The 26,495-nt window shown below is 33.6% G+C and overlaps 1 protein-coding gene across 4 annotated transcripts in view; it reads left to right on the top strand.

The window, feature by feature from the left end:
- Window positions 1-26,495, top strand: part of LOC126811771 (neuron navigator 2) — a 341,849-nt gene that overhangs the window by 297,138 nt on the left and 18,216 nt on the right. For 3 of the 4 annotated variants that reach the window (XM_056098693.1, XM_056098694.1, XM_050537664.2), the window contains one exon: window positions 21,354-21,437. In XM_056098693.1, coding sequence (XP_055954668.1) covers window positions 21,354-21,437 — 84 coding nt within the window. Of the gene's footprint in view, window positions 1-7,472; window positions 7,624-21,353; window positions 21,438-26,495 lie in introns of those variants that run through there. The other variant, XM_050537665.2, reaches the window with a different exon arrangement.

Consider the following 26,495-nt stretch of genomic DNA (forward strand, 5'->3'; position numbering starts at 1 on the left):
TCTAATCAAAACATATCATCATCAAGAAAAAGGTTATCTCTTAAATACTAGACATTGAGGTGCTTAAGCCATTATCTCCTTTAATTCAATTCTCAAATTTATATTGTATGTGATCCTAAAAGATATTAATTATGTTCACATGAGTAATAATGTCTTTCTCATCTAGTTAAATACTGTCATCAAAAGAAAAGAAGAATTTTAAGTAAAGGAAGATAGTCTTCCTTTAAATTAGGTAATGTGGACATAATATGTTTTTCTTTTTAGTTGAGCAAGCAGTTAAAGATACGATTTTATTGTATTAATATGCCCATTAAGTGCAGCATACATATTATTAACAAAATTAAAATAGTACAAAAGAACATATGATATAGTGAAGGAGAAAAACACAGAAATAATACACCATTTAATTGAATTTTAAAGACAAACAGCAGAACTAGATATCAAAATATTGTTTAAAAGATTTAATTAAAACACTTTATACTATTATTATATAATAGTTATCTATATGAAACATGTAATTTTGAGCTGTATGTTTCTTGGCGTGGGGTGGGATCTTTGGCTTTATGAGCGCTTTGGGAGGCCCTCTCATGATAGTAGGCAGTCTGCAATCTTGATACACCAGAAATCGGTCTACTGTTGGACAGGAAACCAGTGTGTAGTAAATGACTCAAATTGTTGTTGATATCTCCTCGGTGGAAGCGGATGTTAAATAAAGCTATTTCAAAGACTCATGTTCATCAGACCCTGCAAGTTCACAAAAGATTCTCAGACTTTAGTTGATAATTTACCCAACTTTCAATCATTGTTTATGAGAAATATCTTTGATCCAAAAACACAAAACTTTACACATAGTTTCTTATTGATGTATTTGATACATTAAAACAACAAAAGTTTTATAAAGGGCTATATTTTTAGTTAAAGGAAGGCAAACAATTTTGAGTAAATTCTTAAGTCTGAGAATACTTTGTGAACTCAGGGCTTGATATATTTCCTAGTATCTCATTCTAAAACAGAATGGTCATTATAATTATTTTATGAAGAATGAGGATAAACGGTCAAGTTATGAATATTTATGAGGTGATACACAATGAACACCCCCAGAGTGTCAATCATTTTGATGGACATACTAATCATAAAATTGGTGTTAGATATTTATGTACATTGTTTTTAGCTAATGGTCTTACAATATAGGTTAATATTGGTGTTGAAATATTTACAACTACACGAAAATGACATATCTGATCATGTAAATCGTGTTCATGGGAATATAGGCCAATTTTCTCTTCTCTTGAAGTTAATGCAATCATGTAATAGGACCTATTTTCTCTTTTGATGAGGAAATAAGGGGATATATTTAGTTGTATGCTTTCGCCAATTGATGTTTTCTCTTTTTTTGGATCCAAATTATTAATTTTTTTTATCAACTTTCAAATGGAAACTTTCACAGGATTTAGCTATTGAAGGCTGTATAAATAAAGTAGGCATCCAGAAATATATTAAAGGGTATACAACTCTTAACTTAATCTTATCCATAATATTCAACATTAAAAACACAAATTAGGATTCTATACTGGTCCATTACAATCAATATTGATGATGTCATCTTACCGTGAAAATATGGGCTCTTCATGAAATCTAATATTTAAGACACAATGGATATTTTATCCAGACATCGGGTTCTCTACAGTCTCAGGTGCCATTTATCACGAGGACACTTGATGAACAAAGCAAAAAATAATAATAAACATGTTCCTTATTAAATTTACCTAAAAATGTTAGTAATTCAGACAATTAAATAAAAAATTAAGGAGATACCACCTTGGCCATGATGTTCATGAATAGCAATCAGTCCATAAGATTGTCAGTCGTCAGGGGCAAAAACTTATGAAGAAGTATAACATCTGCTTCTTAGTTTATATTAGAGGTTTATACTGTCTTAATGATTAATAGTCGTTTGGATGGGATGAAAAACCAAGTCCCATGTACACATTGATGTGCACGTAAAGGAACCATTGACAGTTGGGATTCGAAGTAAGAGTAAGCAGTAGTGCCGTTGTCCGGGCAAATCTCCCTCATAGAAGACTGTTGTATGGCGTTTGCCTGTCTTCATTAGCCAGGTTGGTGCAGAAAAGTAGGACATTAATTAATGCCATTTCATTTCATTTCATAAGAGGTCTGATTCTGTCTTAATGACTAAAACTGTAAAGTGAAAGTAAGATTAGGAAACATCTGTCAACAATAAGATAAACTTCTGTCATGATATACAAGTCTATTATTCTTTATTACTATAAACTTTGTACTGAAAACAAAGATAGAATCACTGGCGATGAAAGCAGATGTCTGGTCAAATTATCCCGCACTGTTTTCAAACTTTATTAATGGACATTTATAGATCTTAGCCGATAATTTAGTCCAAATTGTATGGTAGTCGTTTGCGCCTTGTTAGTCTAGTCTACAAGTTTATTTTTTTCACTTGATTTGATATTTGTTGTTTATTTCTTGCAATGTCTAAAGTTTGTCTTTTCCGTAGGTTTGTCTCGTGTGTTTTGCTTTGAGTGTATTGTGGTCCTCCTGCACATACTATATAGATTATTTAATATATACTATTCAAAAAAAGTAGGGGATATTTGATTTTGGGGGCATAATACTAAAATATGCAAATGACTACGAAAAAAGTCACTATAGAACCTAACAGAAGAAACATTTCCAGTTACATGTGACGCCCAAACGCACCAATAGCTACCGCATGGAATGCAGGTGATGCTTGGGATCATCATGGGGGTCCAACCCAAGATTTGCACGACTCTGACTTTGAATGTTACAGTCATTGTGGCATTGAATTCCAGGGTGGAAACATCAGTTTAATTGTTTTAGTGACCAGAAAACAAATTTTGATATGCGTCGGCTTACCCAAAATGAAAGGTTACGTGCCCTTGGCATGCTACAGATCGGCACAACACAGGCGGTTGTGGCGCGGACGATGAATGTTTTTCAGTCTGTCATAAGCAGGCTATGGTCCAGATACCGTGATACACAATCTGTACAGGACAGACCACCCTCAGGTCAACCAAGGGCGACAACTCAAGCCCAGGATCGATTTATCCGTACCTTGGCCTTGAGAAATCGTGTCATCACAGCAAATCAGATCAGCGCTCGTCTTCAAACAGACACTGGTGTGAGAGTGAGTGGCCAGACGATTCGGAATCGACTGCATAGGGGTCACCTTCGCGCCCGACGCCCTCGCGTGATCCCTTGTTTGAGAGATCATCACATTCAGGCAAGACGTCGTTGGTGTAGGGATCGTCAACGCTGGGATAATCGACGCTGGAGCAATGTGATGTTTTCAGATGAGTCAAGGTTCACTGTTGATTTTTTGGACAGACGTAGGAGGGTGTGGCGTCGTCGAAACGAGCGCTTCCAAGACGTTAACGTCATCAGACATGATCGATTTGGGGGTGGTTCTGTTATGGTGTGGGGAGGCATCACTGTTGCTGGAAGAACGGCTTTACATGTTGTTGCAGGGCGTGTTACAGGCCAGTACTACCGGGACAACATCTTGGCAGTCCATGTTGTGCCGTTCGCACGACGTCATGGCCGCCGTTTCATCTTCCAGGATGACAACGCAAGATGTCACAGGGCCAGGATCGTTACAGGTTACCTCCAACAACAGAACATCACCACATTACCTTGGCCAGCACTGAGTCCCGACCTCTCCCCCATCGAGCATGTCTGGGACATGCTTGGACAGAGGTTACGTCAACGTCAACAACGTCCTGCCAATGTCCAAGAACTTGCTGCTGCGTTGCAACAGGAATGGGACAATCTGGACCAAAATGACCTTAGACGTCTCATTAGGAGTATGCCACGTCGGATCAATGCTTGTTTGGCAAACAGAGGAGGATTTACCCGTTACTGACTTGGTTGTGATGCTGTGGTAACTTTGCTGTTTGACCCCGGGTATCATTTTACCCTTATAATGGTCAGTCTGTGCCTTACTTAGTCTAACGATCATTTGGAATAAATCGATGAATGTGAACTTCATTTCATTTTGTCATTTGTTTCTTCGTCAGTTTCATTAGGTGACTTTAATAACACTTAAAAATCAAATATCCCCTACTTTTTTTGAATAGTATATATATAAAAGATAAGAGAATTGTGTGATAGTTGTCATGTACATATAGCCTACTATTTTATAACTTTATAAGTATAAGATTATTTTTTCTTAGTCTGACATTGGAAGAAGAGATTATTTCTATCTCTGACACATCTTGTGTAGTTTAGAATTTTTGTTACCTTGACGCTATTCATTTATAGAATTAATTTTCTAAATTGATAGTTGTTTGCATATTTTGGCTTCGGGTGTCGAGTGAAGCAAAGATCAGATTTATGGATTTTTTTAAGACCTGCTGTGCAAACCAGGGAAAGGAACCATTGAGAATGAGCTTGAATTTTCAGTTATTTGTCTACAAGATCTAAAGTTACTGTTTGTGGTGGAATGATAGATTTCATTCATGTCTTTCAATCCAATGTGCAAAAATCAACACAACTTTTCCTCTAAGGTTGAAAGAAATTGGACGGCATGTCGTGTACCTGTCGGTGTCATGCTGTGAAAAGTTACCTCTCTGGAATTTTTTTTTCTTTTTTGCGGCATGTTCTTAAAAGATTCGATTATTTTAGGGTTATATGTAAATTGTTGTTATGCCAATGTTTTATTTTTAGAAGCCGCGAGATAAAAAGAAGATTTTATAATTGAAACGATATGTTAGTTAAAAAATTACTGGTGTAATGTTTAAAGAGGCAATACTGTTATTATTTTATTGAAAACAAAACACGTCATCTGCAAACCTATTGAATGTTTTAAACCTTCCCACTTCTTAAATACTCTTAATTCTTTTAAATTGGATGGTTAACAAAAAATCATTTATTTACAGTAAGTGATAACATAAAGATACACATGCTTAAACTGTTAGAATGTCTGAATTAATATGCATATTCATCATTAGGGTGATTAAAAACTGATTAACAAATTATTCAGGCTTTCATTGAATGTCACTTTAATGATCCATTGATTTTACTCTTTAGATGTGTTCATCAGTTGAGGATGTTTTTTAAGAAGATCAGTTTTCATGTTGTGTAAGTTAATGAATTGTGCATGTTTAAGCTATTAAATGTTTTTCATGTAAGTGGAAGAGAATACATGGATTGCCTTTTGAACTTGATGTTTGTTTTCTTGTAAACTTAAATTAATCTCAACTTCAAACATTAGACAATGCCCTGGGGTCAAAAACCAACTTTTGACTTTTACCAACACACCGGGATAATCTAATGGAATTTTAATCCCTTTTATTGTTTGATTCTATATACATGTACCTACAAGTAATTTGTTCTAAGAGATTAAGCGAAAGATTGTTTGCCTTATCTAGATTTTATCTAACAGATTAAATGTGTCTCAAAAGTTTCAAAAGTATTTCCATTGAATTGAATTTTAAGTAATATCTGATTGTATTTTGACCCAAACTTCCAATATTTACCTTAAAGTTTCAAAAATATTTCTATTAAATTAAATTTTAAGTAATTTCTGATTTTACCTGATATTTTATGGATGAAAGTTTCACTATTTAGCTTAATTGAATGTAGTCTAAATATTTGGATCTCAAGAATAAAGTTTGTATTTTAACAGATTTCAATTCGTGACTTCAGGTCTGGAAGTAATGTTAAATCATTAAATTCGCACCAGCTCTTTATCACAAAGGGTGTCCTATCTAGATCTCTTATCCAACATTTTATCAAATAATTAAATCGTAAAGGTCGCTTTCCTCATGCAATAAAAGTTCCATTTCATGGGTAGAAACCATTTCCATTTATCTGGCTATAATCTGTCTTTCATTTGGAATACTTATCAGTGATTGGTTTGTAATCTGGGGAATATTGGACTCGTATACCATGGTAATATTGTGTGTTCTAGTGGATGGTTGGGGTATATAGAGTATAACCCATAATTTTATAATGTTATATTAGTTGTTATACCACACTATTGACTGGTGAATAACATGATATATCATATTGTTAATGGACAGCTGGGGTATATTTAGTGTGTAATATAGAAGAAACAACTCTGACTGACCATACTGCACAGTTGTTGTTTATTTTCTGAGAATGTTCAGTGTGCCATCATTTTTTAGGGGTGTCCAGTAATCAAACCAATTTGTTTATATATAAACCAGTTGCATACAGACAGACCAGACAATGATATCCAGTTAAGTATTAAGTTTAACCATAGCAATTGATTGTGAAAGGATTATGGAGGAGTCCCAGTGGTGTTAAGAGTTACACGATGTTGAATAAGTATGAGATATAGATAGATAGGTAGGGTTTATGGTGAGTCATATATCACAGTAAATGCAAGCTAACCGGGAGTTATTACATGTAATATTCCCCACTTAATTTACTCTTTGATTGTACCAACCAGGGGTCTGGCTAAATCTAGGTGCATTTAACTAGAAAGTTGTTTTCATTAGTAAATTACATCAGTATTGTAAACAAAGTCGTTTGACCCCCAGGAGTAATTTATCAATTTGGAATTTGTTAAGCATGATGCCAAAAATTGCCTCTGGAAATTAGCGCCTACCTGCCAGCATTCATGTGTGTTTGACTGTTTGCTGATATTAGAATATTAAGAAAAATTGATTAATTTTTGGTGGACCTGAATTCCGTGACTAGATTGTGAATTCTATTGAACTTGTGGATCAAGGCTATCATGGTATTAGAGAAGTTATAACGTGGTATACGAGGCAATATACCTTAGCTCAAGTGTGGTATATCACAGTAACTATACCGATATACCAACTTTATCTACCAGTTGAATTTACATGATCTGATGAATCTGTCAGCTTTGAACCACTTGTGATAACAAAATCTTCAGTTTGGTGGAATAATGAAAGCAAGTTGAACAACTAAAGAAAAGTATAGCCGATGATAACTACTTGTTAGCTTATTGCTGCTATAAACTTGCGTTACTATATATAACTGGGCATTATAGCTTCATATTTAATACTTGAAGAAGCAAGAGAAGAGAGTTGGGAGTCAAATATTTGTTTTAAATCATCATTCCGAGGACGGCCTGTTGCATTATAGGATTGTTATGTTTATTGGTTGTGGATTGGGTTTTTTTCTGCTGTGAGTGACACTTCTACATGAGGCGTTGGATATAAATTTGGTTATATATGTTGATTTCACGAATTGATTGACATTTGGTGGAAAAAAAAAATTGAATTCACATTTTGTTATTCCAATTGTGAATTAGTTTTGACATTTTTGTATGAATAGAATTTGAATGAAATATGCAGAGTTTTCATGAGTGGGCTTACAGATTAACATAATATAGAAGAGTTGGTTGTGTATTTAGGCAAGTAATAAGACCAACTGAGCAGTCAGACAAACAGTTTTTTTTATTAAATAATATTTTATTGTGATATTGATATTATGAATATCAACATTTAGTGATTATGTAATGGTATACGATTACATAATTGGATTTTTAACATAGTGAATGAAACTAAAATGAATGAGAAAGCTGAATTTGAATGTTTAACAGATGAATATGATGAAGACCAGGGTTATCTGGTTAGTATCTTTTTTTTTATTACTAAATTTTTGTGTCTCTGGTTTTAAGACCATGTCCATCTGCTTTTGCCCAGTCAGAGCATAACAGTAGGACATTAAACCCAATTTTATTTCATTTGTACGACCAAATGGAACAGTGAGATAAATATTTCGTTTCAAAGTTTTTGTTTGTATGGATATACAACCAAATGGAACAGGGAGACAAAAAAATTTTTTAACGTTTTCTTGTCCGGTAAGACCGCAACAATCTGATTATTTCTAAGAAAGGCAGCAAGGAAACATGGAGTGTTTTTATTTTTTCATTTTATATCTAACCCTTTTATTTTCCGGTTATAAGACCGAGTGGAACAGTAAGACAAATATTTTATTTCTGATTTTTTGTTGTCGGGTAAGACAGCTGCAATCATGTGAAGGCTTTCATTTTATCATGTGATTCCCAAGATGTATAGATGATAGAAATTGGGTACGAGGATTATTGAATGGTTGATTTTAGAAATATGGGCATTCTAACATATATATTGTTTTAAGCAATAAATTTATTAATTAGAAATGGGATATTTTATTGGTATACTTGAAAAAAAAATTCTTGCATACCATTGATTTTTAGTAACCAGAAATTGTCCAGAATTAAGACTAGCAAACATAAAAACTGAAGATGATATATATGTATTATGATTAAATTTAGGCCTCTTCCATAATCTTGAAGAAATTGATACTGAATTTTTGCAAGAAGCCTAATTTTTTACTCTAATACCTACATGTTTACAATAGAGATATTTTTCATTTGATTTTTTTCTGTGTCTGAGAAGAAGTCACAGTGGTCCAGTGAGTGTTGTGTTATTTCACTAAAATAGGCGGTCCCAGAATTTTCCAGTCTGGCTTCCTCTTTATTGTAGTACAGGGTGAAATTCCTGGCAAGGAAAATCGTCTAGTTGTTAAGATGGGACATAAAATGAGGTTCCATGCATAGCCCACCATTGGCATCATGTGAACGATCTCCTGATGTTTGAAAACCAAAATAAGTGTTGGTCAGGGCACAATTCTCCTTATATCATGATTCGCACTGTATGGTGTATGCCCATCTTCATTAGCCTGGTTGGTGTGGAAAAGTAGGACCCCAAACCCCATTTCATTGCATTTCATTGCATCTATATGATAACATATGGTTAGGTATATAAAGAGGAATTGTCTTCTACTCGAGACGGCTAACTAGTAAAATAAATAGATTAGAGATAGAATCAATGTTTACCACATATTGAAGTAGTTATTTAAGGTAGTGAAGAGAGGAGAGGGTTTATTAGATGTAAGAGTTGACTAGTGTAAGTATCATGTCAACACTTATTATATCTCGTATTTACCAGATGCTAAATCATTATAGATATGCGTTACACTCATAACTTTTACTAATAACTTTAATATGGTTGGTGGCGGGAGAGCAATGGCATGAATGAATGAAATGGGATTTAACATTCAGCTTTTCTGCTCCAACCGTGTTCATGAAGACGGTGATCCAGTATATGCCTGGCATTATGCTATGAGGGAATTTTAGACCAGACTGCAATTGAATTTCAACTGTTATGAGTTAAACAGGATTGACTAGGACTTCTGTCTTGAACCACTGATAAGGGAAAACACCACACTGGAAAATCCCAGGGAACTTTCTCGGCAAACACCGGGATCAAACCCAGGACCTTCTGGTTAGAGAGCTAGCACCTTAATCTCTGAGCCAAGTACCATTGCTCTAATGGATCTCGTTTTCCTCTGTAGATCTTGATGAGGTCTATCTATTATCTGTGCAAGTCAAAAGTTTTGTTCCCGTATATGTATCAAAAAACATGGTTGCTTGCTTAACCACTTGGGTTTTCTCTTGGTCTATGGACCCCTGGATACAAGCAAATTATTGAAGTAACATTCTGTGTTAGTCCCAAAATTATTTATAGTTGTTATTAGGTGGACACTAAACCTCATTTCTCTGCCTCCTCTCATTTCATTAGTTCTTACACCATTTATGTGAAGATGATCATTTCTCAAGATTATCATTCTTATTGCCTATCTAAATAACCAATGGCTAAAATGTGTTAATCAAACACAAATGACATTCATACAAGTTTTGAAGGGTTTCTTCAAGATCTGACCCTATTTATCTGAAGATGACCATCATTGTTCAAGATTATCATCTAAAATAACTAATGCTAAAATGCATTAAATGATTGACACAAATGATATTCATCTGAGGTTTGAAGGGTTGTTTCAAGATCTGATTCTTTGGAAACAGAAATCAAGAACTAATTGTTATAGATCTAGGAGAGAGGTAATATAGGCCTAGCCTGTTCCTCAATCCTTTTCTGAGAATAAAATATTGTTTATATAAAAAAAAATAAATAAATAGATCTATGATCAATAAAATTAAGAGAACACAAATTAATTGTTGTATTATGATAATACACGTGAATATTGCCAGCTGATTGTAATATTTCCATTCATAACGGTAACAATTAAACACCCATGATGAAAGCTGTAATATTTGTGGTTTGAAACATGGAATATTGTTTAAGTGGTAATTTAAAGAACATGACACTTTTATTAGAAGATATATTAGAACATCAGATAGAATGATGCTTTACACACATCTAATTGTTGGCACCGTGCAAGATAAATTACAACATCATTTGGACGGGAATCAAGGTAAAGTAAAGAAATGATACTTACGTAATAGAAATAGAGGAAAAATAATACAGGTCTTGTTTGAAAATAATCAAAAGATATATACTGTTGCTCTGTTCAGATGATGAAAAGATAAGTAAAAATTGAATTTTGAAATAAGACAAGCAGTCTTTATATGTTAAATACTCTTTCTGAAAAACATGGTTCATCAACTCAACACTGACTATTTCTTGTATAGCAATTTCAAAAGGGAGGAGGGTCACAATGTAAAAGTTTGTGAGTGAGAGGCGTGTGTGCTGGGGCCTTATTTATGAAGGGCATGTGTGGGCACTGGGGAGGGGGGAGTTGCATATAGTGGGTTAATGCATGTGTGTGAAATCACAATGTCTGTCATTGAGTCAAGCGGCGTGGTTTTGATTTCCTACTTAAATGTGACAAGGAGTAGGGTCGCCTGTCCAACCTTGTGGGTTTTCTCTGGGTCCTCTGGTTTCCCCTCATTGCTAAAGACCCCATAAGTGCAAGCAATTTATTGAAACTATATAAATTGAATCATATGTTAGTCCCAAAATGACCTAGTTTGTTAGTGGAGATCTCTCTCTCTCTTTCTCTCTCATTTATGAAAACTCTAAAATATTTTAAGAATGCAGCCTTTTCATTGACTATGAGCTAAAATTTGCACTAGAATTTTAACCTTCATCCAATGAAAAGGCTGCATTCTAAGAATATGTTAGTTAGGTCTGTAGTCAGTAGTTATCTTATTAAAATTCTACCAGAACATCAATACAGTTGCCATATTCATTAGCTATGAAAGCATTTTGTTATCTTAGTTGGCGCTTTTGAAAAGTTACATTTTGAAAATGCAACAGATATTTCAAACAGGTTTCATAACAATCTTCAACTCCTCATCACCAAATGGTTTCAATAATTCCCTTAAATTGCTTCTGGTTATAGACTATTTATTTTTGTTTGGGAATTTAGATAAGTCTTGTTTTCATTAAAGTTTTAGAAAAACATTTAACCAGACGACATCCTGGATGCATGCTTAACATTTGAAGGGAAGACTTCAGAGGACTAGGGCGTGGATTTATTTTTACTGAAATCGAGCCCTAGTTTTTAAACTGAAAATATCTGGTGTCCCATTAGTCCAGCTGTGTTTTATTTTGGAAACAGAAAAATCTGGAAATCTTCAAGATTTAAAATATAAAAGGATGTTTTTTTCTGTATCAATGGGTTATTTGTTTCGTACATTGGTTTATTTGAAAACCAAACATAAAGAAAGTTTGGAATTAGTCTGGAAACTTCGGGAGGAGATTGATAAGATACTTAATTTAATGAAGGACAAAACTGTGAATGTTGACAATGGGAATCTGTATTGCAAATTCAGCAGATTCCACAAAATATTTTTTATTAGATATATTCTGATGAAGCCATGTTAACGATTTCCATTTCCAAGACATTTGGCAAGATTTTCATTTCCTTAGAGAATATTTTCTTTTGTTATTATCATGTTTTGAATATGATTGAGGGGTAATTGGTATTATGTATTCAAATTTTAGTGGGTCTCACAGGCAATCAGCAGGGAGTCGTTGATTTCTCTGGTAGAATATTTTGCCAAATTCATCTTTTACGATCTCTCGGTGGTGCTCTTCAGACACCACATTTGATCGGGACTAAATGTAGATCCTCCCTTGAGTGCCCAAATATCACAAAATAGTAAAATAAATGTATGTTTTGGTGTTCTGACAGAATTGTGATATTTGCACTGATATTGTACAAGGAATTGACAGATGTAATCCATCTATGCAATGAGGGACCGATTTAGACACAAGGCTTTAGGGGCTGCAACCCAGGGACTTGCACATGCCAGAGGGTCTCCAGAGATTAAGTGAAGTGTTATTTTGTTTGTGAATCAATGCTGTGATATACTCAGATTATTTAATTATAATGTAATTAAGAAAGCTAAACCAAAATAACAACATTAGATAATTTCTTAGCTTGGATTTAATGGGATTAAAGAGGTCCACCCAGCACTCACGGATGCTGCTGGCTTGTTTATATCGTCTGCAAAGAGACGAATGTCTGGAAGTTTTCAATTCCATCATAAAGTTATACTTAATAGAATTGAACCATTTTTGGGCTGATATTTCTTTTAGAGATAAACTGTTGCAACCTTCTGAAATGACTATCAATACTTTTAAGGTGATAATAAAGGAAAGTTGATCTTTTACTTTCTTCAGTGCCATGATTGTCTGGTTCCTGTAGAAAGAAATTAATACTTGAGATATAGATATATAGATCACTACAGTAGGAAATTTCCAGACTTATATTGACCAAGGGTTAGTAACCTTTGTTTGGGAGATTGAAGCTTTACACAGACTATTATTAAAGTTTATGAAACCTAGTGGAAATTTCACACCATAATTTGATGGCTTTTGTCTGTTATATTTGACTTGTGGTAGACGCAGAATTGATCCATTTGTGCTCGTAATTCGCCCGTCTGTAAAAGTTTGGGAAATAATTCTAAATTTGCAAGAGCTAGGTGGTAATTTTATTCCAGATCTAAGTCTGGGGTGTGATTGCCTCAATGAAAACCAACAGAACAAATTTAAATAGTCTCTCAGCTCTCTTAATCTAATCCGTGCGTCGCATAGTTCGTCCAATTTAATTTCTGTGTAAGCAAACATCCCGATTATTAATAAAATGAAGTAATGTGGCAAATGGTAGACCAGATTATCCATTCTAATATTTGAACAATGTTGGTAATCAAAGTTTTGATCAAGGATGCATTGTGTGATCTAGACTACTTTGGAATAATCAAAGTGTACTTGAATTTTTGGTGGTCAGTAATTAATATTTTTCAACTGTGACCTAAGAGTTGTAACTGTTTGCTAAAGATAGTCACAAATCCGCATCCCCACCAACCTCTCCCATCGTTTTCCTCCCATTAACCTCACAGTAACCTCACAGTAATTACCCATTGGTGCATGATCGAGGGAACAGTGTCTAGTCGGTCGGATGGAATCAAGGTAGATAAGTTGGCGTACAATCTGGTTAAAACACAGATCCTATTTCGTTTTGTTTTTATAGTTCAAAATTTCGTTTTAAGAATTGTTATTTAACTCGTGTTCTGAATAGTGTCAGGGATAAGCTAATGAAACGGTCTGTCACGGCGAGCGTTAGGTGTGTTTTGCACGGAACTGTGGGTAATCCACTAGTAACATCAATGCTGATTGGTTAATCAAATGTATGACATCATAGGGTCATAAGTCAGTCTTTTGACCCCTGACATGACCTATTGCTATAACTTGTCAGATCTTCATGTAGTGTAGGCCATCAAAAGTATAAAAAAACGAAACGAAATATAGATCGGTATTTTAATCAGATTGGTTGGCGTACACATAAGAGAACCTTCAACAATTGGAATTAGAGTAGGCCATAGAGCCACTGTCCAGGCAAAATTTCTTTCATAGCAAACTGCATGGCATATGCCTGTCTTCATTAGCCCAGTCGGTGCAGAAGAATAGGATGTTAAACCCCATTCATTTCATTTCTGTCTTTACACAAATAATTAATTATAAGATATATTTTATGAATGACTGCTATTGTATATATTGCGGTGTTTATCTACAGATAATTGTACACTAAGAATACTGGAACCACCCTCTATATTTCATTCATGAACATTCCCCTTTCACTGTTTACTTATCGGTTTCTATGGTAACCTCTACTTAAGATATAATATCTTAATTAATGGCACCTTGTGGTATGTACACACCATATTGTACATTTAACGTTAATATTATTATATAAACAATAATATTAATAGGTTGAAAAAGTCCACATTGTAGCTGATTGCTCAGAAGAATTCTGAGTGGTCGAGTGGTCGAGTGGTCTAAAGTGTGAGCTTTAGATCATAAGGTTTGTCATTTGAGTCAAGTGGTGTGGTTTCCATCCCAAGTTTGGTCGCCAGACCAACCCCGAGGATTTTCTGAAGGTTTTCTCTAAGTCTTCGCCTGTTCAGGTTCCCTCCCACTGCGCAACATAAAATTGTATCATATGCTAATCTTGAAATGATATAGTTTGTGTCCAGCTCCATGTTGACTTGTGTCTTGTCCAAAGTATTAAGGTCGTCAAATAGTTAATTTCTAATTATTTGGAGTTTAAATTAAATTGTCTGGTCTGTATGTTCTTATTGTATCCAGCTGTATCTATAATTTAAAACAGACAGAATCTCTCCACTAAAATATTGATAAAATGATCTTCTAGCTGTTCTGAGTGGGTTTTTTTCTTATATTTCTTGAATTATGTTGTCCTCTTAGACAGTGTAGAAACTATTTAAGTTATAAATAATATCAAAGACTGACGAATAAACTTCTTACTGAAAGCACTGCCGATGGGTGAAAGAATTCCTATATACAGAGCAGGCAAGATTGGATCTTAGTGATATGTTTGGGGATCAAATTAAGAAATTAAAAAGTATATCTCTCAAGAACTATTTAAATTCTTACTTTAATAATTAAATGGAGTGTTTGAATTAAAAAAAAGTTTTAAAAGAAAACATTCTGGGCACAAAATTGCATCTGCACGTAGGTAAGATGATATGATCCAGAACTAAAATGTTTTGGGTTGGGAGATTAGTTTCTGACTCTCTGTTTTGGGTAAATAGGTAGAGCTTTTGAAATCATAGATGTCAATGTTGTTGGTATGAATTATGAACAGAAAAATGTTTTATACACAAAAATTAGGTAACCGCTTTTTCCAAATGAAAATTATTTTCAGTCAATGGGTGCAGTTTGAGAACTGGTTGGAAGCCCTAGGATCGAGATATAAAATAATATTTTGACAGAAGGTAGACAGAGATTATAAATGTTATTTAGATATAAGATATTGAAACAATTTGTTAATCTATAATTTGGAGATAGAAGATACCTGGTGAAATATTATTGGCATTTCACATCTTTACCAGTCTTATCTGTTTACAGTGCACTATACAAACCTGGAAATATTGTCTATATTAATTGTCTGGTCCTGGAAGTACATGTTAAGAGTATTCAAAAGGCTTGTTGTTATGGAAAATACCCAGAAAGACCAACCAGTCCCCCCCCCCCACTCCCAACTCCCCACATTTCTTTAAAAGCATTTATACAAATGAATAAGTTAAATAATCAATTATTTAGCATAGATTAAGATTTAGCGAAAATGCAAATGACACATCAAGCCTTTTTAAGCCAGTGTTTTTCATTTTCAGTGGTCCGATGTGATACAAAGGAAAATGACTATGTATTACTTGGATTTGTTGAATAAATTTCTTTTGCCTTTATTTTGTTTTTTACAGTACCTGGATGAGATTCTACTTAAATTTGGCGGACACCAAGTTTATCCAATTTCAGGGATTAAGAAACGCTTTATCAGTTGTAGGAATGCAGACCTCCTACAATGATGTTACCTTAATCTGTGCAGACAACATTTGCATTATCTTAATGACAGCACCTCCTCTTACATGCCATCATTTCCACCCTCAAATAATGATACAGTGATAAGAATTAGAGAATTCTCATGATATGGAAATGAAAGTAGTGTAATATTGCCATTTACTTTTTTTTGTGTGAAAGCAAGAAAGTTAAAAGTTTTTTTGAATTATAGAAAAGACATTTGAAATATTACCTTTTCATCTGGTGTATGTAATGTTGTATGATTCACTATTAGATTCATTTCAAAATCATTTTATGGAAATCTATTAAGATGGGGTTAAACATCCTACTTTTCTGCAGTAATTGAATACAGGCACATGTCATGCAGTACAATGAGTGAAATTTTGTCAGGACAGCATTGCGATTGCCTGCTCTTATTTCAAATTCCAACTTTAAAGGGTACGTGCACACCAATGTGTATATTGAACTCCGTGTTTTCACTCCATCTGAATGACTAGACACTATCCTTGATGAGGATTAGTTAAATCTTTACAATCTTACCTTTTAGACTATTGCAACTTATTAAGGAAAGTTAGATTATAATATATCTAGTCTAGCTTTTCTTAGGCTGGGCCGTCTTCATTATCCCAGTCGGAGCAGAACAGTAAGACGTTAAACCCCATTTTATTCATTTCATTTCTTTGGCTGGCCGGTACCAAAATGACAGCCCAAATTTTATTTCGTAGCCAATGAAAAGGTTGAATTTGTAAAATATCTTAGTGTGAGTTTTCTTGGATTTTGGTCGTGAACTTTTATGAGTTGTATATAAATGAATTATTAGACAATAATAATTAGTAACAAAGTAATTTAGATTATCGAAAACCATAAAGAAAAGGTTGGTGATTTGACTGGCTTAGTGGAAGCACATGTAAAATCAGGAACAAATACTGATTCTAGATAAAAATGTCCACCCTACCGAGAATTCCTGATTAATCTATCAATAAAGATAAAGCAATCAGTTATTATCTGATAATAAAATAATTCCTAGGGTCAAGTGGATTAATTGCGACAATCAGTTATGAAATATAATAAGAGGTTATTAGTGATTGATAATCTTCAAATATAGAACTGTCACATTTGCTTTGTGAAATATGGGAAAGAAAAAGGCTTTTGAAAACATGATAGAATATATTGTCATGTACTTGGCTGTGCTTCAGAGATAATGCTACTCCAAACTGACTTTAGCTCAGAATGTTTGTCATTGAGTCAACTGGCGAGGTGTATGTGTCAAGGAGTAAGGTAGCCTGCCCAAACTTGTGGGTTTCCTCTGGGTCCTCTGTGGTTTCCTTTCACAGCTAAAGACAAAAGATCCTTACATCCGAGCTAATTATTAAAATAAAATTGCCCCATATGTTAGTCTCTCCCTCTCGTTGGTGGATTGTATATATTCAAATCTTTGGTGCATCTATCTGTCTCTTCTAAACTGAACCAAACTCTTTTATAACAGATGTTTAAGTTTCTGGCTAAAACAAATTCCAGACATATTTATTTATTTATCACATATATTTATAGATAGGACATTTGTTCGACTATCATCATCCCATGTATATTCAAAGTTGTTGAATCTATTCCATAATTTGTCACTTCGACATTCATTTATTTAGAAAATCTGTTAAACTTTTATAATCATGTAACTTTCTCTGCCAACACTGGGACCGACCCCGAGACCTTTAGATTAGCGAGCCAGAGTCTTACTCACTGAGCCAACTGCAGCTCTCATTACAATCTGCATATAGTTTTCTTCAAAATACAGATATGAAATTTCCTCTTATCCTGTCATTTTCTCGGTCAACACGAGGATCGAATCTGAGACCTCCTGGTTAGCAAGCCAGAGTCTTACTCACTGATCCACTGCAGCTCCCATTAAAATCTGCAATTAATATTGTTTAAAATACAGGTAATACGGAGTTTCATCTAACATTAAACTTGTTCAATTTGTTTTTAAGAAGCAAAACTCAAGTTGCATCTAATCTAAGATTTATGAGGCTCAAAAAATAATAAGGAAGCATATTAGTGTATTCTTACATTGTTTTTACGCATATTTTCTTTTTTATCCAGTCTGTCAAGTTTGACATATTTTCTTTATTATTTCATAAAATCTCACAAAAACATGAAACCAAGAATTGGAGAAAGTTCTAATCATCAAAATTTTTTCTATATTTACAAACAGGTGCAAAATGTTTTGATAGAGATTAACTTCATTTTTTTTCTCAAAAAAATTGATAAATATGCAGATAAAGATAAAATAATCAAAGCTTCATCTTATAAATATCATAAATCAAACTCTGAAAAAGACGAGATGAAAATAGAATTGAGCGCTAATGATGGAAAAAGTCAGAACAATATCTTGTGTTTCTAAAACCAAGAAATCTGTTTCAGGTGCGAGTTTTATTTTTAGCAATATTTTCGCAGGTAATTTGCAAAAATTATAGATATTATTGATGTAAAAACAAAGCTGTATAATTGATGAGTTTCACACCGCTGTTTTTTATTTAATACACCAAATTATTGAGCAGTAAGAAAATGTCTCGGATATGAAACAACACAAAAATAAATATACAGTACATAACCCGAGTTGCTTCCCACCTTGAAAAGAACAATCCAAAATAGTCAGAAGTCCAAGCCATTCCCAGTTAAATAAACCAGCTTTTCTAAACATTCCAACCCAAGAGTCTCAACTACAAACTACCCCCATCCATGAGAACAACGTACTAAACCTGAATAATAGCCCCAAAAGGTCCAATACAGGATCAAAACCTCGGCCAGTGATCTGTATTCTTTGAAAATTCATAACTGTGATATTTGCTTTTATTTATGCTTATAAATATTTATTTGTAATATTCGATTGATGCAAAATAGCCCTATCCATGTTCCGATTGTGGTTACTGCTGATGTATTGTGAATACAGGGGTTAGATGTACAGTGACACAGGTTCATCGAGTACCGACCATATATACAGGTGAATTTCTTAATCAAGGTGTAAAACTTCCGTTACTGCCATTTAAACGGCTATCAAGTCTTATCTTATGACGATCTAAAACACATCATGACTGTACGTACAACTGCACGAAATGCCAAACGATTTATTGGCTTGTTCTGTGTTCAACTGACAAGTATATTTCTGATATTTTCATATCTCCCATCTTTGTGGTTTAACGAATAACATAAGCCGTATGTAAAAATGTCAGCAATTAAGAATTTTATTATTATCTCTATGAAATCTCATTTCTTTATAATAATAAAGGTACGATGCCAGTACATCAGGTACCTCATCAGTTTAGGATTCCTGTTTAATGAGATATTTTATTCGTTTTGACATTTACTCAAAATATATATGGTTTTTTTTCTTTGCGGAAACAATTATGTAGAGTTTATTACCTGCACCGATGTGTTAATCGTTTGCAGAAGTCAAACTTGTACGGATGTTTAAAACTAGGGAAGGTAGGTAACTAACATAGCTAAGAATCTTTGGAGATTTCGTACTGTTTTAAGGATGGTTTGAGCAGAAAGATTACAAGATCCAGGCACAAGGTTCTGAAAAGAAGCATATTATCATGGATTTAGATTCGCAATGTTTTAAGCCCTCTTTAACACTCAGAATAATTTTAAAACATTGTAGATCCAAGCCAAATCTCTGTATTGCTTGTTTTCTTTGATCAGTGTTAAATTGCTATTGATGTTATAAAGGGCACCTGCCGATCTATTTCACATATTATTAATAGATAAAAATGAACTTATGTAGGTGAAAAAAACAGATGACCATGATAACTTTATATAACTTTTGTAACATCTCTTGCTCCATTCCTGTTTTCCTATGAGTACCTATGAAGAGATTGATAAATCATATTTCCTTATTATAATAGTTTCACCTCGTCTCACCTGTGGGAATTCTGATTAAGTATTTTACTACCTGTATTTTCACCTGATTAAACAATTAACCTGATTTATAACTTAATAAGATACCAGGATTGGAAATCGGTTTTGCCAAGTTAGCAGACTTTTGATCAGAATGATTCTGCAGAAATAGAAGGCATTTTGTCGATTCAATTCCACAGAAACTGAAAGTCTTCCATTCATTGTTTATCTGTTTGGATCATATGGGTTGTCATTGAGTCAAGTGGTATGGTTTTGGTTCTACACTTGCACGTGACAAAGAATAGGGTCACATCATGGGTTTTCTCTGCCATCCTTGAATTATTGAAATAAAATTGTACAATATGTTAGTAGATATGACCCTGTATGTGTCTAGTGGACATTAAAGCCCCTTCCTCTTTCCCTCTCTCATAAAATGATTCTCTCTCTCTCTCTCTCTGATGTGATGTGTAAACAGATTCTATGTTTTATATACAATATGTTAATAACTGAGATAAAATGTACTTGTTAAGGATGGACGAGTAACATTATAATTATACCATCAGTTTATTGATACAATCGTTCAACCTGCCAATATCGGTACTCAAACCTTGAATCCTGCATATTTTTGGCAACAAAATCGTCAACACACTCGATGGACGTGAACCGGCTAACACCATCCATGTTTACAGCTGGTGTTGAATTGTGGGAATATTTACTGACATGTCGCTGTGTATGGTGGCAATATGTGTAAATATAGACCTGTATGTCCCGACCTTTGGCCTTTGATGTGTTTTGAGATCAAGATGCTACTGGATAGCAGGAAGAGAGAATAGTTAGATCTGGAAAGGCCTTCAAAAATAAATCATCTGTTGTAAATACTTCAAAATTGTTAAATTGAAAGGATACTGGGTCCTGTCCATTTGTAAAGTTCTTAGATTTAAGAATAATTATCAATTACTTTCTGATGGGGAAAGTTGAATGATCTGTTATTTTGATGCAATGTATGTGAATTCTTTAAGTGTTGATATATGGATATCTTATAACTTTTAATTAACACAGAGTGGACTTCAACATAAATACACAGAGTAAACTTATATAACTACACAGTACTCAAATATTGAATAAAGGAGGCAACTTTTGAACACTGGAAAAATAAAATGGCATTACATAACAATTACATAATAATAACACATAATATACAATTACATTTAATAATGTCACATGCTGTCACAATGTAACACTATCACATATAATAATGGACTAGTACAATTATATATAATAACTTTCTATCACAATGTAACACTATCAAAATTATATATAATGTGTTATAACAATCTAACACTATCACAATATAATCATGTGTTATCACAATCTAATACAATCACAATTATATATAATGTGTTATCGCAATCTTTGCAATTATATATTAACGTCTTATCACAATCTAACACTATCACAATTACATAAGAACATTCTATCACAATGTAACATTATTACAATTACAGATAATAACATACTATCACAATGTAACCCTATCACAATTATATAATAACATGCCATGTCAATGTAACGCTATCACATACAATTAGAATTGAACAAATTATATAGGTGATTTGATATCCACTAACATATAATACAAATGAAAAATGACATTTATTAATAATGTTTTAAAACATGATTTAATTAATAATATTAGCTAAATAAAGATTTAGTGTAATGTTTTTTTATATTTATTTACAGTCTCATGTGGTGGCAGCGTTTGAACAGAGTTTGTCGAATATGACATCTAGATTACAAGCCTTAACTCTTACTGCTGAACAAAAGGTAAGTTGGCATTACAATTTTGGTGCAGATTGAAAGGAAATTTGATAAAGAACCTAGGTTTTTCCAGTTTAAACAGTCGAGGTTGAGGGCGGAAACAATCTGTCGAGTAGTCGAATATGTGTGCTATATAATGTTATTGGGTCATGGTTTCTATCCCTGACTTGTAAATGACCAACCACACTGATCAGCAGTGAATATTCGCTAGGCTGCTACAATCACTGAGAGGGATGACATTGGTGCAAGTTAATGAGCTGACAATATTAACTTACTTCCTTCTGCAAATTAAATTCTAGAACATTTTTTTTTTGAAGTATTAAAAAAATATATAAAGGTGTTTGAAGTATATCTGGCTAAAAAATATTTCCTATTTAGTGAAAATGGGTATATGAAATGAGTAAAAGGAACCATTCAGCTGAACCAGTATAAGCCACGATGTCTTATGTATAACATAGAGTCAATGATCAACAATGTGTGATGTGACGGCGGCATACTTAAAATTATAAAAGTCAGTCATCTTATACAGAGGAATAAGATGACTTTTGCAATACCTCTGTGAAACAGATTGGTAAATGACAAAGAGTAGGGTCGCTGGTCCAGTCTTGGGGGTTTTCTCCAGGTCGTCTGGTTTCCTCCTACTGCTAAAGACCCTACACACAAGCGAATTATTGAAATAAAATTGAAACATATGTTAGTCCCAAAATGACTTTAGTTTGTGTCCAGCGGACTTTAAAGCACATTCTATCTCTTGCTCTTTTTGAATTAAATATGTTATCTTTCTTTCTCTCTGAATTTGTACAGGATCTGTTTGCGATATGATATAAGAACATGCAACTTTATACCAGTACATATATCGTTATAATACCTGCACCCTAAGCTAAAACTTCCACATCCTTGGTAGACATTAATCATATATTATCAGTCAAATTTCACTTTAACAAAAAATCTCAGTTATCATATTCTGATACGAGGGCATAAAATACTAGTATGACATCTAAGCTAGATAGCATGAACGTGATAATAACAGATTTTTTCAAGAAACCCAAAACATACGTAAGTGGAAAATTATCCAAGAAGACGCGGAATCCATTTGTTATCAATAATATGATATAATGTGCAACGCATGGCCGACAGTAAACTACTCTTCCTGTTGCGTTTTTTTTACCGTCATGCAAAGATAGTGATGAAAATTTGCAGGAAATTTTAGATTTGGCCTTTCTTCTTGGTTGCACAGGTTTTGTAACATTACTCGACAGATGTTTCATAAAGAAAAGTTAGTTTGTTTTTGCTGCCATAATAAGACCACCAAGAAAAAACATAACCATAATCTCCTGGTACTATTCAGAAAATATCTCTTTTGTTTTAAGATGTTTTTTGGCATTTCTTTTTTTTTTCTAAAGTTTTAGCATTGTGTTCCCACAGATTTGGGTGCAGATTTGGAATTTAATTTTTGTTCAATGAAGTCTTTATTATAAATTTTCATTTTGAATATTTCTTTATTTATTCAAATTGGGGGGTTGGTTGGCTGAATGGTTTAACATGTGCACATTAAGTCATAAGGTCTGTCATTGAGTCAAATGAGTTAAAACCCATTTTCTTCTCTCTCTTCTTTTCATTTATTTTAATCAAGGAATTAAAAAAAAAAATTCCAAGATAGTGATTCAGACATCAGAGATACTGCCTATATTAGATAGCTTCCCATCCTGGCTCTCCTGCAGTTCTTTGATTCAGTTTAGCGGAATTCATACTCAGTAATGTAAGGAAATTGATGGCATTAGATAAATCTGTGACCTCAGGAAATTTGAGGGTCAAAGTTAAGATAAGCAAAAAATGTTTGAACAGCGAGCACGTGATTTTACAGATAAAAATGTCATGATTATATCCCAAGTCTTAATTCTTTTAATTTGAAAGTTTCTCTAATGTACATGAAGAGATGATTAAAAACCCCACTGTTTTGACCTAGCTTGCTTTTTGTACTAGATCATTTTTCCTGATACAAATTGTTTAATGATTATTAACAGATGACTTCACTAGTGATTCAGCAGGTATACAGATCTAATGGCCATGTCCAGCCTCTGAAATATGTGTGAAGGAATTTAGCCCCCCCCCCCTCATTACTCTATGATCGTATTCTATTCTATTCTATTCTATTCTATTTATAGGCTTGGCGGGGGGTTGGATGGCCGAATGGTTAGCACATGCGTGCTGTATTATAAGGCCTGTCATTGAGTCAACTGGCGTGGTTTCGAATCCCCGGTTGTACATGACAAGGAGCAGGGTCGTCTGTCCAACCTTGTGGGTTTTATCCGGTTCCTCTGGTTTCCTCTCACTGCTAAAGACCCCTACGTGCAAGCGAATTATTGAAATAAAATTAAATCATGTTAGTCCCAAAATGACCCAGTTTGTGTCGAGTGGATGTTAAACCCCATTTCTCTCTCTCTCCCTATAGGCTTGGCAGGCAGAATCCTAGGTTCTGAATAGCTAGGGGTGTGTAATGTTTTTGACATTGTCATAAATGTTTCTTACGTGCACTGTAGTCTTAAAAATCTGTAATCATCCTCGGTTTACACTTTCATCTTCCTCTAGTCATGGGGGTAAAGGATTGGGAGGATCCTCATAAGGGGAATAGCCTAGGGCCTGCCTTCAGATGATCTGTTACTAGTGATTTAGATATTGTTGGTACATCACATCGCCAAAATGACATGTACAATCACAAGTATTTGTTCAATGATAAAGTTTTCTAGTTTTCTCTAAAATATTCTGGACAACAGCATCAAGATTTTTAGTGCTTGAACCAAACTTTGCTTTATCTGAATAGATTAACCTATCTACTCTTGCTTCAGGGTTGTAACCTGAAAGTGTTAATTTCCAAATTATAAACATATTTTAAACATCAAGTAATAGTTTATATTCTCTTGTCCATGTGTTATAGATTGAATTTTAAACATGCTACCAATTTTATTATGACATCTAAACTATGATAAAACATTGCTTAATAGAAATTCACGTTCCTAGAATTCTTTTTGCAAGATTTTTGAATAAAGAAATATATTTCGTTGCATGGGTGATAGTAGTAATGGAATCTCACCTGGAGGGTTGGGGGGTCTACCACTGCGCTTTACATCATAATCCAGGTTTCTTCCAAATACTAACGACATCTAGACGCAAGTGGGGGGGCGGGGCCTAAAATCCCCCCCCCCTCTCTCTCCAACCCATTTATCACAAAGTAAATTGTATATTGTTCAGAATTTGAAAATTTAAGTGTTAGATGTCTGGATTTATATATTCATATTTTCCAGAAAAAAGATTTGTCATTAATGAGTTTTGTTTATGCAATATTTTTATGATTTATCTAGATTATAACTTTTTTGATATTGCTATTAAATAAACCCAACACAGACCCCGTCTCGGTGGCTTTATTTACAGAAAAAAATACAACTAAAAACGATATAAACTTTGTTTTTATGTGAAAAAATATTAAGTGATGTGAAACCAAACTGGAGAATTATGACTACTGATTAGGATTTTATAACAGATAAAAACAATATAAACTTTATTTTTATGTGAAAAAATATTAAAGATGTGAAACCAAAATGGAGAATTATAACTATGATTAGAATTTAATAGCACATCTGTATAAACATTGTCTGGAGTTGGGTCTACTTTTTTTTTAATAATCAGTAAATCTGTACAAATTAGATAAATGTTATGAACTTGTAAATATTGACAACTCTCTCCAAGAAGTAATAATCATAAAAATTTCTAGTGGTAAAATAACGATAAATGGAAATAGATGTGTCTGCCTCTGTGTTTTCATAGCTGTTTATATGTTTAGCATAATATTAAGTTAAAAAAATATAAATATGAAAGTATTCGCATTCCAACTGTCAAGGGTACAAGGGATCTGGATTTTTCGTCGCCCTGTGGCACAAAAACTGGAAAATTCTGAGGTGCTTTCTCGACAGAATAATATTAAGATAACAATAAAAATATGAAAGTACAATATAAGTGTTGTCACCAGGTGTTCTTAAAGAATATGCATACCCTACCATGTGTATGACACCAATAAGTAATTACCAATTGGGGCAATTGACATGATATTTATCTGTGCACTTCTAATCAAGAATAATCATATTATTGATTTTGATCTGAAAAATCTGTTATAATGTAGACAGGTTGTAATCAAATATGCAATCTCAACTGTTAATACCTTGTAGGTGAAATAATATCTCACTGGATGAATAATTTACACATTTGTGCTGCTGTTGTCTTATGTCTGAATTTGATGACAGAGTTGGATTTAGATTTAACAAACCAAAGTAATAAAAATCAAGGAAACAGTAATTATTTAAAACCAGTACCCGTCCTTTGGATGTCTGTTTTTTTTATTGCTTAATTAATCCACGCTAAAATGAACCCAAGTTGATTATTTGATATTAAATTAAGAAAAAAGAATCAAAATATCAATAGTAGTTAATACCGGCTTGGATTTTTTAAAAAAAAGCTAAGCAAAGATTATAGGTGATGTTTGCTTGTTTAGGGCATACCCTGTTTATGTCATCATCTTCAGAGGATGCCGAATTTTGACAGATTTTTACATTTCGTCATATCTGTAAATACTCAATGGAATTTGAACCATATTATTTGGACAAACATTCGTTTTAGAGATTCAACTTTCACAATATTGTAGTTAACAAGGGATTCAAAATCCTTGAAATGACAACCAGAGAGTTTACAAGTGACATATTACTACTTTTAAACAACATTTTTGTAATGGAGATACTGACAGGAGAAAAAACTTGAAATTCAAAATGACCTCCCAAGAATTAAAACCAGAATTTCTTGTACACTTGTAATCAAGTTAAACAATTTTTTTAAAAAGATACCTAAACCATGATTTTTTTGTTGTTTTCAAAACGATTTGTTGAAAATAATCTGCATGCGACATGATGTTGTATGAAAACAAAACAGCGGAACAAATTGGATAAAAAAAAAAATTCTGAGAAATAAACACATGACTACACCTGCTGCCAAATAATGTAGCTAAAGAAACTCTTTACA

The sequence above is a fragment of the Patella vulgata genome, chromosome 2 (genome assembly GCF_932274485.2).
Source record: "Patella vulgata chromosome 2, xgPatVulg1.2, whole genome shotgun sequence".
NCBI lineage: Eukaryota > Metazoa > Mollusca > Gastropoda > Patellidae > Patella > Patella vulgata.